This window comes from Mytilus galloprovincialis, chromosome 12 (assembly GCF_965363235.1).
Source record: "Mytilus galloprovincialis chromosome 12, xbMytGall1.hap1.1, whole genome shotgun sequence".
In the NCBI taxonomy this organism is placed as follows: Eukaryota; Metazoa; Mollusca; class Bivalvia; order Mytilida; family Mytilidae; genus Mytilus; species Mytilus galloprovincialis.
The window spans coordinates 22,062,491-22,083,632 of record NC_134849.1 but is presented as its reverse complement, the minus strand read 5'-3'; the positions used below and the strand labels follow the sequence as shown (position 1 = coordinate 22,083,632).

Genomic DNA, 21,142 nt, shown 5'->3' with positions numbered 1-21,142 from the left:
GCAATGACATACAGAAAGGTCACGGTTAGTTTTGTATTCTTGGTCACGGCTACAATTTCCAAAGTTAGATTCCATAAAAAATTACGCCTAGTTGAAAAGACGTTAGTAGTACGAAATATCTTCAGTGTATATGCTGAAAGCCTTTATGTATTGATACGGTCTTAATGGCATAAATGTTGAATTAAGGTTGTAGCGCACCTTTGTTTATATCGTTAAATATTCAAAATTTTCAAAAATGTTCTTTTACAGATACGATTTCCCCAGAACTACTTTTAGTTATCAACAATCGATAGTTAAGTACTTTGGGAAAGCAAACCTTTGAAAATGCTGCTGGAAAAAGAACTTTGTGATTTTAGTTCGGAAATGTATTTGGACTTAATAATGAAATTCAACAATGATATTGAATTTGAAGAAACCAATAAATTTACAGAAAAAGTTGATTTGAGAACTTTGGATGTTAACCAGTTGATGAATAGTTTGGAGAAAAGCTTGTCAGTGTCCATTGATAAAGTAGAAAAAATGTTGAATAAAAAACTGGAGGCTAGTGACTTAATTCGGTTGTGTCACATTGGAATAGAGATAGCCAATTCAAAATTTGAAAGCAGTAGGAAACGAAGGTCAGCTGAAAGTGACGGAAGCCCACCAAATAAAAAGACATTAATAGAAATCACAGTAGGTTAAGATTTATACAAGAAGTGTTTAAGTTCATTATTTCACGTAAACTGGTTGAAAGCATGACAAAGTTGTCCATTGATCAAATATATGTATGATGTTTTGTGATAATTTTGTATTAATTGAAAGATATACAGTGGAAAGTAAAATAAAGGCAACGGTAGTATACCACTGCTACACATCAGAAACATAACACACAGAAACGAATTATAACATACCATTAACAATTTCCCTGACTTTGTACAGGCATTTTAAGAAACAAAATGGTGGGTTGAACCTGGTTTTGTGGCTAGTCAAACCTCCCTTTTTGATTGCAATGTTAAATATAACATTAAAATGACAACATTACATGACAGGACTACAATACAAATAAATGGGAGAACATGTAAGGTAAAGGAAAGTAATATCACAAACAAAAATAACTTTGAACAAATTTAAAACGGAAAGGTCCCTTACCAAATGGCAAAATCAAACGCTCAAACACATCAAACGAATGGATAACAATTGAAATATCCGTGAAACGATATTAAGATGTTTAGTTATGTTAAAATTGATCTGACAGTTATTGTGCTTATGTACTCTTCCATATAGTCTAAAAGCAAAATCAAATATCGTTTTTTTTTCTTTAAGAAACTAAGAAGTCTTTTCTCCTCGGTTACTAGTATACAATTTGATAGTACAAAAGTTAACTGAACAATAAGCAAATAAAAAGTATATTGCCAAAAATTTCTCTTAACTGTTGTTAACAAGATTCCAAAATCAACCTGTATCTGACGCAAATGTTACTTTTGTCAGTAAAGTAAAGTAGTAAAATCAGGGGGTAGCATCCGTCCATTTACATGTAATTACCTCCGTAAATTCATAATGGAAACTTTACATTTGATTTGACAATTTGGTGGTTAATTATTTCATTGCACTAAAACTGAGTTACAATGCCGTGAATAATATCTGGCAGCTGTTGAACATAAAAATTTAAACTATTTTACCTTCAGAATCCAAACCCGATACAGCATGCCATTCCGCTCGAATTAGAGAGAAGATTAATCGAAATGGAATATTCGTCACATACAGGTAAGAACAATTACCTCATTTTAATATTAAGTGTTTATCTGGTATTTACAAAATAAAAGCAGGTAGCGATTGCATGTGAACAACCTTTCAAATCAAGTTAATTTCGAAAATTCTTAAATAATGCTGATATTGAATAATATACAATATTTGTCTTTTAAAGCTGTACAAATGTAGTTTGATTGACTTCAGAAAAAGTTATATTCAGTTAGACTATCAATAAAAACCCAAGTAAATAATGTCAACCATTACAAAGAGAGCTCACAGTTTATCATAGCCATGAATTACGTTTAGAGTAGTTTACATATTATATTGAAGTACATGACGATTAGCTCATCGACACTCACAGTCAGTTTTTTCTTAAGATTGCAAGCGACATTTTGCTCGTTATATATTATTTTAAAACATTTTCTACATTGAATACTCTGTCTTTTTTTCAAAGTTAAATTAATACAGAAAATTTGGACAAAGGTAGCATAACGGTATTCAAAAGACATAATTCGATTAAGCAAAAAAAACCTGCATAAAAACTTAAACCGAGGGAATACATCAACTATAAGAGGAACCATTTCCAGGACAAGATTTACCTCAAGTAAGTGTAACCGTAGTCCATGCTGAGACTGTACGATTGTTGAGAATGTTATAAAAAATTAATAACGATATTACGAAATCTTTATCAGGTCCACCAGGAGATTTAGATGTCAACAAGAAAAGATGGCTCGTGGTTGGAATTGGTTTGCATAGTATCTTATCGCCAGCCTTACGAAAGTATGTGGAGCCTGTTCTTAACAACTTCTACAAAGCACTCAAGCTCTCAGATCAAATTGACAAACAATCTCATCCAAGACATCTTCGCACAAATGGCGTCAGAAATGTGTACCTTAATTATGAGCCAATCAATATGAATAAGACAACGCATGGCTATCGACAACACCTTTATGATTACAAGGTACAGAATGCAGTTGATTTGTCGAAGCTATTCCTCCAAACTTACATGGCACATTACACAGCGTTTGATGGGTCATGTGATTCATCGGCTCTGCTTGGAATGATTGACAAGATTGACATGTTTCCTGGAAATGTACGAACTTTTGCAAACGATGTAAGAATATTACCACAATTACTTGTCAAAATAACAAAATATTATTTAACTTATGCGTAATTGAAACATTTAAGAATACTCGAGGGTACAAATTTATAATGAAAGAATTAAAACCTTTTTTTTTTTCATTATAAATTTTATTAATTACTTTATTTTAGTTGTTACTTTATCATATGCTACAAAAATCATCCAAAACAATCAATTCGTTTTGGACCAAGATGACATTTGAAATTTATACACCATTCAAAAAGTTCCAAATTATCTTCCTTTGGTGCAAAAATTGCATTTTTGGCATTAAAATTGAAATATAGTCGGTGACCTTTATTTTTTTGTTATCATTTTCAAAAAAGCTGTACTTCAACTAAACTTTTTAAAAATGTGAGCGATTTCTGTAATTTAGTTCCTTTTTTATTTCGTTATTATCTCTATGTCTCTTATCACATGTATTAGTTCTACAGAAAAGTACCTTTACAAAAGTGTGTGTCTCTTTCGAAGTCAGATTGTGAGCTTAAATAAACGGTGACCCCATTTTTTATTTTATTTTTCTATTAAGTATATGATAAAGTTCATTTATAGTAAAATAAAGCGAAATCTTATATAACAAAAAAAAATGATTTATACCCGCGAGCCCCTTAAAGGAGAATTTGAATCAGTAAACCATGAATTATAATATGACGTTCTTCAAACGCTTTGAGTACACACCGGTGGTAAAATATAAATATATTGTTTTGGCTGTTACGATTGTATACCAAGTCATATGCCTTATTATGAATAAAATACCCGACATCATAGAACGACGACTTCAGAAAATAAGCCTTTTAATGGAAAATACACGCTTATGAAACAGAAAACCATCACAATATGAAAACGTTAACAACTGATACTAAATGTGTTATAAATATATATCTATAAAAAGTATTACATTAGTCCAAACCCATCTAAATACGTTATTGGAAATAGTATAAGCATATTACTGATTCAGTTTGCACCGTTTTTTACGTCAGTTCAATAGTGCGTTTATTTATGGGAATGTCAAATATTTGCCTTCACCTAGAGCGATTCGATCCAAAACAATTGCTGTATGTTTCCTATTAAAGGGGCACTAGCTACGAGATATTTAAAAAATCAAAAGTATGAATTGTTTTTGTTCAATCATTACTGAGAGTAAAATGGTTCAATTGTCTCAAATTAAGCTCATAAACATTGATAATGACTTATTCACTTGCAAGTGAATAATTCAATCTCATTAATTCCGTTTTCATGTGAACTCCAATTTAACCCCGTAGAAAGAGATAGAATAACGCATGCATTGTCAATTTACGGGTATTTAAAGGAAAAGAATGTCAACATTGCAAGTGAAACAAAGGTAAATAATTTGATTAACTGATTCAATCCATACAAAATCATTCTCATAAAGGTAAAAACGACGATAAACATAAAATTTTAATCTAAAATAAAAATTCACACGAAACGGAGCTTTATCTTATCGAGACCATGTCCTGCAAATTGTTTTGTACTTTTGATAGTTCGAGAAATTGTTTTACATTGTTATAAATAGAATATGAGAATTTGAGTCAAATTGGTGACCATGAATTTGGCAGCTAGTGCCCTATACTGTTCATGTGACCATATATGACTAAAATGGCCGTATTTTCACCTCAAAATGTACTATGAGTACAGGCAAACCTGTGCATCTGGAAACATTTTAAGACATAGCATGCACTAGATAAATTTTTTTTAAATGCATTGTATGATTTTGAAAATTCATAACTTAATTGAATTTTGCCGTATACTTTTTTCGTCCCTGCAGAAGATGATAAAATTCACAAACAGTTGAGTTTACCTTGATATGGTTCACTCAGGTACACAGTTTAAATAACCAATTATTGTCATGTATCTATTGTCCATCTAATGTCCATGTCAATCAATACTGCTCACTTCAATTATTACCTGTGGGGAAGTTCTCAAACCTGTTTCCCAACTTAGTTTATTTTGGCACCTTCTGGAGGAGTGAAAAAAAGTGCACGGCAAAATCTTGGTAAGTTTTTATTTTTCTAAAACATAAAATATATTTGAAAGTATTTTATCTAGGGCATGCTATGCCTGATTTTCTTTACAGATGCGCAGGATTGTCTGTACTCAGAGTAAATGTTGAGGTGAAAATACGGCCATTTTAGCCAAAGGGTCCACATGAACCTTAAGTTATAAATAATTCATGGGAGCTTGATTTCATACTGATTTTACCATGAGTTTGTCCTTTAAGCCGATATTTTACCCCTCACTGTCGCTCGTGGTAAAATATTTAGCATATTAATCAGTATAATCAGTGGTAAAAACAGTATACATTCATGGCCCCATGAATTATTTCTAATTATGCCCTCATATCTTTATGTAGTCTTACGCCTCACAAATATTCTTCTTCGAATGAACATATATGAAGGTATTTCTATAGCCATGTCCAGTAAATCAACAATGTAATCAACAATTTATCAGCGTTATATTGAGTGTCGAAACTGTGCTTTTCTGTATGTTGTGTATCAAATACACATAAACTGTATATTTATATAAACTAAATACATATTTCGCAAGCATTCCGTATATATTTTAGGTCAAATCTAATGTAAGAAATGATTGGGCTCACTGTAATTTCACAGTCTGGGATGATGTGAAGTACGTCCAGTCGCTAAAACTGATTGAAGATCTCATTTATCTTCTGAGATTAAATGCACCTGATGAAAAGCAAATGATTGACGAATTAGACAAATGGAGAAAGAATGGTAATAAACTATATTTTGGTTGATTTTAGATCTATTTTTTTCTTTCTGATAACCATTTCATAAACCATTTATCATAGTGAAAATTGTCACGCATACTTATAATCGACATGTATGTAGACCTTGCAATGATACTATTAAATCATGATAAAAGGGATGCGAATGATACCAACGGTACAGTCAATCACACAATTGAAACACTTACTTAACCATGAAAATGAGGTCAGACAAAAAAAAAACATATTACAGACGTGAACTTCGTAACATTATAGATCCATGTACAAAGTATGATAATCCGATGCTTCTATCCTCTTGTATTTGAAGATATACAAATAATTAACGTTGTTGTCGCCTCCACCATCAGGTTGTATGATGTATACCTCGCATTCTGAAACGTCCTTCGAATGCGATAAAAAAAAAAAAAAATTACCTATCTGTTCTAACCCTGGTCGGTGGACTTACGACTTTACAGAAGACATTGAAACTTGATAGCTACTGCTATAGCTAAGCTTATTTCTCGTTATTGTTTCAAACTGATTAAAATCATTATCTACATTCACTCACGTGCTCGTATTTATGAGCTCATATGAGGATAACGAAATCATAGAACTAAATTTTAACTAGATATATATTGTTACAACCCTCCTCATTTTCACTGTAGTCTTTCTTAATATTACACCTGTTTTGGTTTTGGTTTACAACTTTATGTGTTTCCAAATGCCAATGTTGAACCATATTGTACAATACAGATATAAAAATAATCTTAAATAAAGAAACTTTAGTTATAATCTTTTGAATTATTCGAAATTATAGTGATATAAACGCACAAATGCAGGAGCGACCAGGTGGCTTAAGTCGACTCTGTGTTTTCCTTGAAGTTTAAGCTTTGACCTTTGACCCAAACCCATCGTAGACAACGACGACATCAATATTTCGGTGGGGCTTACTCTCCCCTCTCAAATGCTATTTCGTTAACCCTAATCAATAAAATGTGCTGACTGGGCACCCTACTATTTATCTTGTGATAACATACTATTTATGAACACAAAAATGAACTGCTGCTCAAATAACTATTTTAATTATCAATACAAGTCACTGTTTGTTGCAGTAATTTTTCATTCGCATACCCACAATTATAGGAACGAGTTTCTTGCAAGGTTATACCATTAGCGGTGAATTAGCCAATGAAATCAGACAACAAATACAGATCCTTAAGAAATATGCTGAAGTTATATACAAGACTGCTGATACAGAATTTGAAAAAGTAAACGTAGCGCTGATAGATATAGGGGAAACGCTCAGACAGTATGGAAAAAGGATATCAACTCTTGAAAATGTAAGTTGTCTAAATCATAAAGATTTCCTTACAACTCTGTGCAGTTGTTTCATGAATTCATGAAAGGTCTGGGTTTTTTTTTTTTACCAAAGGACAGTGTGATTAACAGAAACGGTCATACTTTGATATAAAAACTGAAACATAACAATATTTTTGACTAGGGTAATCTTACACACATTAGTTTAAACAAACACTGAACGCTTTCGGTCAGTTGTTACTCGTGCTTTATAGTGCGGTGAGAGAATAGGAAAAAGTCGATTATTAAAAGATTACATAAAAGATAATAAATGATTATTGTATAATATTTGTACATTTAAACTGTATAAAACCAAACATATTGTGTTCGTGTCTTTTTCGTGCGTCATTTTTTTTATAAACATAAAGATGTGCAATAAAATTAAAATTTTGTTGTGTTGTACATGTAAGATTTTATTTCTTTGATTTGTGTTATTGAATTGGCCAGGTGCTTGAATATATTATTTTGTTCACTAAAACAAGCATAACAAAATTAACGTACTTCAGGAAATCCGTTATCTGCAAGAAAACATCTAAAAATATCTGATAATCGTGCAAATGAATATGTTGTGTGAATTATTTCATTCAAAGATGAACGGTAAGTGAAAATATTTATTTTCACGTCGAGCTGATTTGTGGTATCGTCGCTATTTTTTTTACATTGGTTACAGAAAGTAGTTCGGTCAACGTTGTCTATCGAAAATAGATAACGTCAAGAACTCTTTCAACAAATCATATAAACTTATTTTCTAATATTCAATCATATAAGAATTATCATACAATATCCATTGACAGATTTATTTTCGTTTATAGCGTGTACATAAATAAGACCGTTATTTTTCTCGTTTAAATTGTTAACATTATTTGTTTCCGAACTTTTAAAGCCGTCTATGCGCTATGGGCTTTACTCATTGTTGAAGGTTGTATGATGATATACAGTTTTAAATAGCTGTGTCTTTTGGTCTTTTGTTGGGTGTTGTCTCATTGGCAATCACATCACATCCTCTTCTTTTACATATTGAAGTTTCATGATTTCGTTAATCCATAGTCTTGAAAATTGAAATCGTATTATTTGTTTAAAAATTGATGTGGGTTTTGAAAAAAATATATATATTAATACGTCATAAGACGATCGATTGACAGTGATATGTTTAGACTGGTAAAGTATATAGATTAGCGTGTGATATTTACTTTACTAAGTAGAATAAAGATCAAATGTAAAGGGGTACGTGTTTGAAGACAGTGACTTTAGTTCGGAGAAGCAGTTGAAATTGTTCGATTGTTTCTTGTCTGTGTTATATAGCTTATATGGGAATATATTCTGCTACCTGTTGTAAAGAAATGTAATTGTTAACTTCATTCAGACATTTGGGGGCAGCTAATAGACTCATTTTTTTTTCTTCAGACAGTTGCTATACAAGGGAAGACATTAATGGAGTATGGATCATCATATGGTATGTTCAATAACAAGACCAATATCTTCCAAAATAAATTTCAGTGTAGGAGAAAATGATAAGCATTATAAGTTTCAATATTTTTCTAAAATAAATACCCTTCTTTATTCATGTTATTCAAAATAAAGTCACTAAAATTGCTAGTTTGGAATATATGATTTTCAATAGATATGATTCAAACTATATGCACTATGTATCATGATATCGTATGAAAATGAACTAAAAAGATATCTCAAGATATTATCTGAGGATCGTTTAGCAGTTAATAGTCCGTTCAATAGGGTAAAGGGCACAAAATGGATATAGGCTTTGAAAGCATAAGTCTCAAAAAACAGTGTGAAGCATGCGTTGAATGCCGTACATTGGCATCTGAAAACCTCAAAATCCCTTCCAATAACAGGGTTACTGGATAGAAACTGAAAATAAAACAAATATAGAAGGGATCGAAAATTTTCTATCAGATGAAAATAATTACAAAGAAAATTATATTACCAACAATTATAGGGGTATTTCACTCTTAAATAATATGTATATGGAAGACAAAGTCAGTAAACAATTCGGTTTTCGACCTAAAATGAACACAACTGACAATGTGTTTGTACTTTCACTTTAATAAATAAATACACACATCTTGGTATGAGAAAAATTTATGCATGCTTCATTGCGCAAAGCTTCCGTCTTTGTGTGACGTATTGCTTTAATTTTTTTTTTTTACTTTTGTTGTTTATTTATTCTTTGGTTCGTCTTATTATATTAACATATAATCGTGAAGTTTGGATGGTAAAAAATTATACTATAATGCAATTGATTTAGCCTGAAAAAATAATTCTTTCTTTTGAAAAACATAGCTTTATAGATAAGAGTCCTGCTGAACAAAATTAAGTAATAAGTTTCGTAAATTTTATACTTGGAATAAAGAAATGTGCCAATAATGTTGCCTCGAGCCCACACTCATGTAAAGTATGATACAAATGACAAACGTTTTGTCTTCAACTATAACGTATAATGCAATGTTATAATGCATATCTGAGGTGCACCGTGAGTTTAACAATGGAAACAGCAAATAGTTTCCCAATTGAACTTGAAATGTTCAGCTACAATCCAAAAATTGGACACTTGGACAGCACCTCATTTCTTTCATGTCTTGTTTCATTCCATTACGTGGGTCTCTAATCAAAACATTTGTATGTATTACCCGTAGGTTCCTATGTAAAACTAATTCACTCTCTGGCGGCTATCATGGATGATTGACCGACGTCAAAGTGCAACACTTGGTCAGCAACTCATTAAACAGTCATGCCATGTTTTTACTTTTATTTCATTCCATTTAATGGTTTTCTAAGAGAAGACAATTATATGTATTGTCCATATGGTCCTATGTTAATCGAAGTCCCTCTCTAGTGGCCATCTTGGGTTATACATTCGAAAACTGAAGCATTATCAAAATCATCACTTTTATGTTAATGTGAGTTTAAAAAGAAATAGTAATCATAGTACATATAATAACTAAAGCAGTTTGTCCTTCCTCGGTATTGGCTTATTTTTTTTTTTAATCAGGGGTTGAAATTGTTTGTTCAAAGATATCGTAACACCGTTATAGAATTGACATGTTTTCCTTCTAGGCGAGTGTAATATTTGAAAAAGACGTCTAGTTAAGGACTTTAATGCACCCACCTAACACACGGCTAAATTCTGTTTTAAATGAAAGAATAATGATTTAACTTTGATTTTTGCCCGGTCGTCACAAAATCGTACGGTGCAGTTTTTGTAAAATTGACGTTTATTTCAGAAATTAGTTGAAAATTTTAAAACTACGACATGTTTTTCAAGCAAAGGAAATAAGTCGTATCTCTTCTTTTAGACAGAATAATTAAGTCAATTAGATTCTTAGAATAATGAAAAACAATATTGATAACTGTAAGTTCGCATGCTTTTGCATTCCTTCTAAATATTTGACATTTTGTACGAAAATTTTCATAATCCTGACCTTTTCGGATCTACAATTAAATTTTTATTAAATGCTTTTGCACTTTATCCGTTTTAGAACACACCAAATTACTCATCAGTTATCGTTTTTTCATTCAAGATCAAGACTTTATCTCAACATTTCTTAAAATCACGAATTTCTGTAATTTTATGATGTTGGGTAAAATCACTTTAGTTTCCGAAATCCCTTATCTATTTCGTTATCGTTTTTTTACTGAATATATTAGTCGATTTCCGTGTACTTAATAGTGCTATTAGAGTACGATAAATCATATTTAAACGGTTCTATTTCTATCTTTAACTTCAATGTAGCTTAAAATGATATAAAATCGTCCGAAACTAAGATCAAATCAAATTAAAACATAGTTTTTGAGTTCTGAAAATTCACCCCTTTCTAAATAAGGAATCGTATCGGAAAATTGTAGAACATCTTCCGAGTCGTGTCAAATTTTCACAGTCCAGTTCACAATGAAACCATTCCTATGCTAAAAATAAAAAACTATCCATTGATTGACACAGATATGCATAGTCTGTCCATGCATTTACTACATAGAAACTATGTAGTTAAACACTTAAATGAAGATACAGTTGTATTGCCGCAGTGGGAAAACGAGAAGATGAAGTTTACAGAAGACTGGTCGATGAATATGAAAAAAATGAAAACATCCCATTTAAAAATACAAAATATCATAAGAGTTGCTATAAATATTTCAAAAGAAAGCACAACCTATCATCTTCTGTTTTGTCTGTACAAAGATTTTGTAATACATGTACCAATTCTACCGACCAGTCTCTTCTCATATATCAACGAGGGCAGTAGATCTACAATTCATTCTGATTTGTCTGTTTGTAAATATTGCAAATGTATAAAGCCTATAAGCAAGTTACACAACTTCATAAGGTATCCTCATGAGGAGCAAACTCAAGCTGTATAGAGTGTTACTACATATATCTCCTACAATGATCTGATTTACAAAATAACTCATGCTAATTTTACTATTAAATCTATATACCATCGAGCTTGCATCGCTAAATATTTGCTACAAAATTTGAAAAAGTAAAGAGCTATTTAATTCTGAACATAACACAGCTTTTACTAACATTTCGACGATTAAAGATGACGTGCCCGTACACAAGGAAGTATTCTGGTTCACAACTTTAGTTACTTGATCAGTTAACCGGGCTTAATTTCTGCCCGAGGATCGCCGCCACGAAAACTACACAACAAATTATCAGCTTCAACAAGAACTAAAAATATATGGTCAATTTATAGTTACATGTATACAGCATCAACAAGGCCTTTGTATACAGTAGCTCTATAATTTTGTCTTATGCCGTAATGACGGAAAAGTACTCGTTTAAAATGACTGTGATATACAGTCTGTCAAATTTAAAGATCTGAGCAGTGACTGCGAAACTGGTTGCAAGCACTTTATGCAGCTACTAGTATTTTACGGAAGCAGATATAGGGTAAAGTTGTAATCCAATCAGATGAATATCCATTATCTAAAAACATTTCACTGGATTATTCAATTGAAATTATGCCACCTGCTTCAAAAACATTTCTGTATTGTCTTTTGGATGATGGCGCATCTGCGGCAGTTAATAAAGCGTACGATATTCCTATTGACAAAGTTCTTAGATGTATGGCTTTAGTAGAATGTATATTATCTATAAATATTTTTTTTTACACTTTTTCATTTAGGTTTATTATTACAAATGCACCGTATTTATGGACACACCTTTGATAACTATTATTAACAAGTGTGACTGCTCAGGAGATTTGAAAAATTGAAAAAGGGGCATACATTCTACATGACAATATTTTTCTGCTGGGGGTCAAGATTTTATCCAAGACAATGTCGACCTAACTACAGAAACAATAAAAGTTCTCCGTATGACTTTGGTTTGCTAAAAGGCAACATCGGTCCGGTATGATGTCATCCAACTTTCTACAAGATTTGATCTGTTCACGCATTGGTATAGGTATAGGGGGAGGGTTGAGATTTCCAAAAACATGTTTAACCCCGCCGCAATTTTGCACCTGTTCCAAATCAGGGGCCTCTGGCCTTTCTTAGTTTTGTATGATTTTTTATTTTAATTTCTTGAGGATATCTCGAAGCTTAGTATGACGTCCATTATCATTTAAAACTAGTACATTTTTGTTTAGGGGCCAAATGAAGAAAGCCTCCGGGTTTGGGAGTTTCTTGTTGCATTGATGACCCATTGGTGGTCTTCGGCCGTTGCCTGCTTTTTGAATGGGTTGGTGTCTCTTTGACAAATCCCTCATGTCCATTCCAAATTTTTAATTCAATCTGTATATAGTAGATCTTGTGTCCGCTTTGAGCAAAACCTCTGCTGTACTGATATATGCCCATGTCAAGGAAGTTCTATCTTTGTATGGATATGTTGACCGATAAGAATGATGAGATTACAAGTTAAAATGAAGCTATAATATTCCGATATCGCAATATTTCGACACCTAAATGGTCCAACATCCCATTGGTCCTACGTTTCGATCATTTAGGTAATACGCTAACGTGATTTTAACATAAGATAGCCAAATAAAAAGTTCAATATTAGGATAACCTTGTCCTCCATTTGAAGCGGTGAAACAAGATATAAAAAAGTAATACTTAGTGCTAAAGAAGCCGAACGTCATCACTAGCGTAATTTAAAAAAAGTACAAACTACTTTTTCAAGTGTTGTTTGATTAATTAGATATCTCAAGATACACGGCGGCCGACTTAAGTAAAATCAAACACAGTTTGACGTACAATGAGTGATCATATTTTCCTTGTGATGTTTTATATTAAAATTTTGTTGATATAAATATACTAGTAGCACTTTACTCATTTTAGTAATGTTAGTTAGTACTCTTATCATATCTGATTTAGTGATGTGAATGAAATTGCGGTATGATCCAACCTCAAAATATTGCACAACAATAATTAAAAAAAATCTGCCCTATGGTTGTCTGATCTTGAAGCGGTTGGCAGGCTTTCAAATTAACAGGAGACCATACTCTTCCTCAATTTTAATGTACAGTTCATCATGGGACTTTTCTAAACAATTAAAAATACGTCATATGTTATATTTCCCCCTTGCCTCAAATATTTTGTTTCGGATTATTTATATCAAATTTGCAGATATATGTTTGTAAATTCGTGCAATCAAATGATATGGAGGTATTATAAGATTTAGATAATACAAGGGCGACTACAGATACATTTGTGTGACTTAATGGTTGATTTTCGAAGACTCCGAGAGAAAACGTTACGTAACATGCGTTACCGTCAAAATCAACAAAAATTAATTAATACTATGATAGAAATATATTTTCCCAACAGTAATACTGCATTCCTGTAAAATTGTTTCGTTTTTGCATTTGTTTGGTTCGATTTTTCTAATGGAAGTATCCGTGAATTAAAAATTGCACCCATGACCTTTGACCTCGATTTAATAAAAAATGCACCATAATTTCTATTGACGACCGGGATATTTAGAAAGTACACATTCTTAGCTTTCCAGTGATATATAATTTAGCCGTGTGTTAGGTAGGTGCATTAAAAATGTAAATTTGGCTCTCATATCACTCGCCTATTCAGAATTATTGATTTTCAAGACCTAACTTTAAAAGAGCTCTAGTTTATATTCTTAATATTTAATGAACACTTTACTGTCAGAAACGAAACATTTATTTGGCATATATCAATTTATGAAGTATAGGACAAACAACGGTGCCTGATTGACTATTTAATCTATATTTCTGTTAAAACTCGATTGCTTTTGCAGATGCTGATATACCCGAAATTCAACGATGGAAGCAGAATAGTAAAGATTTTATCAAAACAGATATATTTACAGAAATATTAGGAATCATAAAAAGCAACCATTGTGTACTTTTGACAGGAGTATCCGGAATGGGAAAGACCCTGACAGCACAAAATATAGCATTGCAGTTATGTCAGGAAGAGGGGTATTCGATAGTACCATGCAATACTGTGAAGGATATCAAAAAGCGATATAAAGATAATGTTCGTCAGGTGTTTTTTGTAGATGACATATGTGGAAAATATACAGCAAATATCAAGTATATTGAGAACTGGATGAGAATCAAGGAATTTGTCACCTTTATTCTACGTAAGGGTCAGACAAAAATATTAGCCACTTGTCGTACTGAAATTGTCAAAGAGGATAACGTTGAAAAAACATTAAAATGTATTCTTGAACAGTTCGATTTGACCAAGAACTATTCAACTGAAGATAAATTGAAACTAGCTAGAAAATATCTAAAAGTGGAGGATAAAGTATTAACAGATATTGTAAAAAAGGTTGAGTTTTCGCCATTGATAAGCTTTCTCTACTCTAAGCATGACGGTTTTGATGTTAATGAATTTCTCAACAGTCCATATCAAACGTTTTCTGATGAGTGGGATACATTGAAAACCTTTGATAAAGAAAAATTCTGTGCATTATTACTTTGTGTTATATACTACGGCACAATCAACGAAACTAATTTCGATGTTCCCAACGATTTAGACATTGACGAAGAAATGAAATTAAAAAACGTTTTTGATTGCTGCAGATTAGGACGTGACACACCTCTCTCGGCAATTAAAGACAAACTTAACACTTGTGTGGACACTTACTTTATTAAGGTAGATAAGGAATTCAAAGTAATACACGATAAAATGTTTGACTTTCTATGTTGTTATTTTGGTAAAACGTTTATCGCACCGGTTCTCAAATTTGCAGATGATAAACTAATACGTGAACGTGTTCAACTAGAGTCAATACAAAAAACACCTGTTGAATTTTCAATAATGGTTTCGTCAATTGATGAACAGAAATATAATGATAGGTTAAGAACAGACCTTTTAAATGGAAAAATACATTTATGTTTGAACAACTCGCAAATGAGATACAAAGAATATAGACATAAATTGTTAGATGTTGTTAGAGCTCTAGATATTGACACAAAAAAGCGTTTGATTACCACAAAAGACGAAAACGGGATGACCACCTTTATTGTGTCATGTTTACGTGGTTTTGCTGATCTAGTCGATTATTTTCTTTCTATAGGAGCTGCTATTGATGTTCAAATTGGATTATTTACACCGTTGACAGCAGCGTGTCGGGATGGGCACTTACAGACGGTCAAATCTCTTCTTTATAAAGGGGCTGCAATAAATAAAACTAATTTTGACGGAGAAACACCTCTGTATACTGCTTGTTTTGGTGGACACTATGATTTGATAAAAATACTGATAGAGAAAGGTGCTGATATTAATAAAAAAAATATTTATAATCACACACCTTTGTACGTTTCAAGTTTAGAGGGTCATAAGGACATTGTCAATATGTTGATAGAAAACGGAGCAAATATTTTTAAATGTAGCGATTCACTTATAGGTGCCACTAATGGAGGTCATGATCAAATAGTTGAAACACTGATTACGAAAGACTTTGATGTGAATATTGTCGACATGCAAGGGAGAACTGCGTTAGCCATTGCATGTGAAGAAGGATTTACTAAGATAGTGAAGTTTCTCGTGGACAATAATGCAGACGTAAACATGCTAGATATTGAAAGAGAAACATGTCTTCACAAAGCGTATAGAAACGGATCGGTAGAGGTCATACAAACACTATTGGCTAAACGAGCAGATGTAAACATAACAAATAGAAATGGGCAAACCCCTGCAGATGTGTCAAAGACGGGGTGTAAAATTATGGATGCGGTTCTCTTTAATACTTCAGAAAATGTCCAACTGGAAACAAATGAGAGCGTCATTACCTCTGGAACCCCAAAAGAAACATCTTACCAACCCATACCTGATAGAATAAGTGAGTTGCTACGATACAAATGGACACCGCTGTATGCAGCATGTATGCGAGGAGACGTTGAAACTGTCAAATCGCTCATCAAAAATAGGGCAAATGTAAACATGAAAACGGACAGTGGAGAACTGTCTCTGGTCGCTGCTTGTCAACAAGGTCATGGTATCTTAATACAAATGCTTCAAGACGAGGGAGCTGATATAAATCAAGCGTTGTTAAGTGCCGTTCAGAGAGACAAAGAAAGAGCAGTTAAAATTCTTATGTGTAAAGGAATCTATTCAGGCTTCAAACGGGGAGATTTTGGCTATAAAGGATGTGGTTGGAAATGGCTCATGAAAGTCGCCTGTGAACACAAATCAACTACAGTTATCGGAATCCTTTTACAAAAATCCGATGACGTACTGTTCAGTGATACTCATACGACAACATGTACTGCATGCACACATGAATTTCATCAAATAGTTGAGTTACTTATAAAAAAAAGGCCAGAATTTAACTATCATTGCAATGAAGACGAAAGTACACCTATGTATTCTGCATGCAAAAAAAGATTTAATAGAGTAGTAGAAATGCTAATAGAGAATGGGGTAGATCTAAATGAGGCAGACATAAACGGGACAACATTGTTTCACTATGCATGCCTTGAAGATAACCTTGATTTATGCCAGCTTTTAACCGACAAAGGAATATTTGGCACGTACAAAGCAGATAAATATGGTAAATATCCATTATACATGGCCATGGGTAACGGGTTTGAAAATGTAGGTGCCCTTGAGACAGGATTCGAAAATGGATATACACCCTTTATATTAGCGGACATTGCTGGGAATGATGATTTAGCAAAGTATCTAGAGAGTCAAGCATTATATCATAATCCAGCACGGTTTATATCCCTTACCAACGGAAGCATCCAATTAATGCCAATAGCATGTTTCGAGGCGAAGGGATGTCACAAAAGAGTTAAAATTGAACATACGAGAGAAAGTACTGAAAACTATGAGTATCTGTTTCAAGTATGTATGAATGGAGAAGCAAGATCATCACTTCTTGAAGAGAGACTCGCCAGATTGAACATAAATATTTTTTTTGCACCGGAAGGTCTGAATGGCACCATTTGGTTTAAGCAAACCCCATTGTGTTTAGCAACTAGGAGAGGACACAGGGAAGTAGTTGACGTTCTGTTAAAAAATGGCGCGAATGTAGACCTGACTGTCGACGGACACAGTTATCCACATGACAATGACGGTAATGTGTTTGCCAGTACCATACGATATGGATATACTCCATTGTTTGCAGCATACCAAAGAAAATATTATGAAATAGTTGATTTGCTTGTTAAAAACGCAGCAAATTTAAACAAAGCTTTGTATGACGCATGCCGAGAGGGTTACTTAGATACTGCTCAACTTCTTCTACTGAAGGGAGCTGATGTTAATTCCTTTGGTCGGTTTGGTCAGACAGCTTTGCATGCTGCTTGTATTGGTGGATACTATACTATAGTAAAATATCTGTTAGATCAAGGGGCTCACGTTAAAACGACATTTAAAATGGCATTCATCCATAAAATAGCATGCCTAGATGTTGTTTATGCATGTGGTAATCATAGAATATTCAAACTTTTAACAGAACGTGGAGCTTCTATCAATAGAGTAAGTAAACGCGAACAAACATTGCTGTATACAGCGTGTGTAGAAGGAAACTACAAAACTGTGAAAATATTGGTTGCCAAAGGGGCTGATGTTAATGCGTCTGACAAGCACGGTACTACACCCTTATACGCGTGTATTACGAATATCGATTGTGAGAAATCAGTCTGTTATGACATGTTAAGGAGGAACTTTAATTCCTTTAAAGGATCTCGTTATCGAATGCAAGAAGATAATTATAGTGACATGAGGCGTAATAAACCACCATACCGTTTTGGACAACTAAAAAATCTTAACGACAATCATTATAAAATAGTTCAAAATCTGATAAAAAATGGGGCCGATATCAATAAGTTTGGAAGGACTGGAATATCAGTATTGTCTTACGCTAGAGATATCAAAGATATGAAATTAGTTGATATATTGTTAACAAAAGAGTGACCGAAAAGGACTAGATTAAAATGAACAATACAACATGCCTTTCTAATAACAAAATATAGTGAACGTCATTTGAAAGTTTTGTTTAAATATGTTTGAGTGTCGTCCCGAAATTAGCACAACAATAAATAATACTCATCAATTTGATTCTGTATGTACTATTTGACTACGTTTTCATCAGCTTCATGTTTCGTAGTCAGACATTATCGTTTTCAACATGTTCAATTATTTCATGAAACGTTGGCCACATATTTTTGGGGTTCCCATTTCTACAATCACGGCAGAAATTGATTGCCAAACATAAACAAGGAATTCAAATTTACAACAAAAAAAGGTTGAATCACATAAGCACATTTGAATATTTTTTTCTTGTTTTTAAAAAAAGTTAAGAAAGGGACAGTCAAACATTGGAAAAAGACTACTATGACCACGTACAATGAAAAAAGACAAACAGCAGTGTACACAGTAACATAAAGAAATCTAAACACTGTGCAACACGACCCCCCCCCGCCCCCCCCCCCCAGTTGGTTCGGAAGGGAAAGAAGGTTATTTATGCTTTGAATTGCTAAAAGTAAATAAAATTGTAAAGGACGTTTTAAATGTGTCTATGTGTATTCTGTTAGTAATAAAATACTTAATAGAATTTACTGAGCTACCAGAATAAAAATAGGATGTGAACTTTGTGTTTTATTGGTTTATTTTTTACAGGTAAACCGACCCTACGTCAAAAATTACATCCACCGTGTTAATTATATCATGATCAACCCGATACAATAATATGAATTAAGAGATAACTGTATTGTATTTGAAGCTTTAAGGACGTCCATCGGTAGTTTTACTGTCGCAAATCTAGTTTACCTGGCGACGCGGAGCGGAGACAGGTAAACGGGTATTTGCGACAGTAAAACTACCGATGGACGTCCGCAAAGCTTCAAATACAATACAGTTATCTCTATTCTAATGCAAAACAAGTTTATAATTAAATTTCAATCATTATTTCAGTGTAAAATGGTCTTTAAAGAAAATTCCGCGAAAAGATGTTATGTTCTTTGGTCCCTACACTAGGTGACGTCATAGGTATGCTTCCGGCGTCAAACATAAACACCGGCCGTTTTCTGGCTTCTGTGCCGCTTCAGAATGTAATAAAATTTGATAAAAAGAAGATTTTTAGGCGCAACAAGTGAGTTTTTTGTTTATTATTGTAGAAATAACATGTCAATACATTCCGAAATTCAAAATGTCGGTTTCCTTAGTTACAGACAAGGAGATAGAGAATTTTACGCTTGCTGTTATCCAATCAGAACAATTGTTACAAAATAATTGCATTAGAATACCGTTATATCCTGTTACAAGTAAAGCATAACAGATTTGGGGGTAGTTTTGCTTTACGTAGAATGGATACTGAATAGCTACATCAGGTCTTTGGCGCTAAAATTCCTCATACATTTAGCAAAAGTTGAAAGGTGTCTGTGGGCAAAGATATTAATATGACTCACGGACATTGCTGTCTATATAAAATGAAACGGAGACAGCATTATTGCCAAAATATAGAAAAGGAAAGGAAAACAAATTCACAAATCCGTTTACCCTCAAGGAGCCCATATATAAGAAATAGTCGAGAGTTACCAAAGTTATATAAAAAAAGGGACTGAGCAACACGAACCCAACAATATACTGGGTGCCTGTTCCTGTTTTAATATTTTCTTAAATCAATATTCGACAAGTGCTGGTAGTGATAAGGCTTCAACCCATTGCTGACAGAAAGATTAAAAATCCCTATATTTCAAAAAATAATCACCTACATAAATCATATGAAGCAAGTTAAGTAAATCCTCTTTAGTGTACACCGCTGGTTTTATATTGAATCTTCATTTTGTGTATCGCTTTTGAGTAGGCCATCTTTGTCTTTCAGTGAAAATGTATTTTTTTAACACTTAATATGAACAAAAGGTGAACTTTTGAACTGAACATGTTTCTCTAACATAGAATACCTATCTCACTAGCAGATACAAAATTAAAACAAACAATCGAACATCTTGAAATATGACAGCAAACCAAAGACAAAAACCCCATGTGGATTACCTTTAAATGATTTGTCGTATTATCCAGCTGATGGGTGAGCACTTTTTCCTCCGATTACAATGATTACAGCTGTTTTGTTCATGACAAAAATAAATCTCTTGACATGTAACATTCGGTAGAATCGTTCCTTAAATAGACAGACCAGAGCCGTTGAAATCATAGATAGATTTCCCCAAAATGTTGACCAGTGTTGGTTTTATTTTCAATAATTGTTCAACATTCTTTATTTTGTACGCCATTCTTGATCCAGAAGGGTTTTGTGTCTAAGGTTTCAATGTAATCAAATGCAACTTTTAGCTGCACATCATTTTGGATCCTATGTTGGGGTCAAGGTTTCCTCAAGGTTGTTGTTACAAAAATGCACAAAATCGTCGTTATTTTACAATATACCCGAGTTGTGTTGACTTTGAACATTGTTGAAGTCTATAATGCACACTAATGATGATATTTCTTTTACCATAATAAATAATGTCCATTTTGAAATGTTATGGTAAAGTCGAAATTCAAGGCCATATTTGGCATAAATAAAGTGTGAACTGTGTCCTCTTTTGCATAAACATCAAAAGTCAATAATAAGAAATTTGAGAAATAAGTCATCACTTACGTCTAACTGACTACTAATTTATCAGAGATTACGTTCCATATCTAACTAAGTTATACAGATATGAAAATAATTTAACTGTCGAATAGAACAAATACCAACAACATAATCTCTACATTAACTG

The 21,142-nt window shown here is 32.9% G+C and overlaps 1 protein-coding gene across 1 annotated transcript; it reads left to right on the top strand.

Annotated features, from left to right (window-relative positions):
* Positions 1–268: 268 nt before the first annotated feature.
* LOC143054168 (uncharacterized) lies at positions 269–18,477 on the top strand. Its single transcript, XM_076227088.1, has 7 exons — positions 269–672; positions 1,665–1,743; positions 2,421–2,842; positions 5,451–5,619; positions 6,756–6,952; positions 8,373–8,421; positions 14,203–18,477. Exons 1-7 carry the CDS (start codon positions 325–327, stop codon positions 18,336–18,338), a joined length of 5,400 nt encoding a protein of 1,799 aa, XP_076083203.1. The 5' UTR covers positions 269–324; the 3' UTR covers positions 18,339–18,477.
* Positions 18,478–21,142: the final 2,665 nt, after the last annotated feature.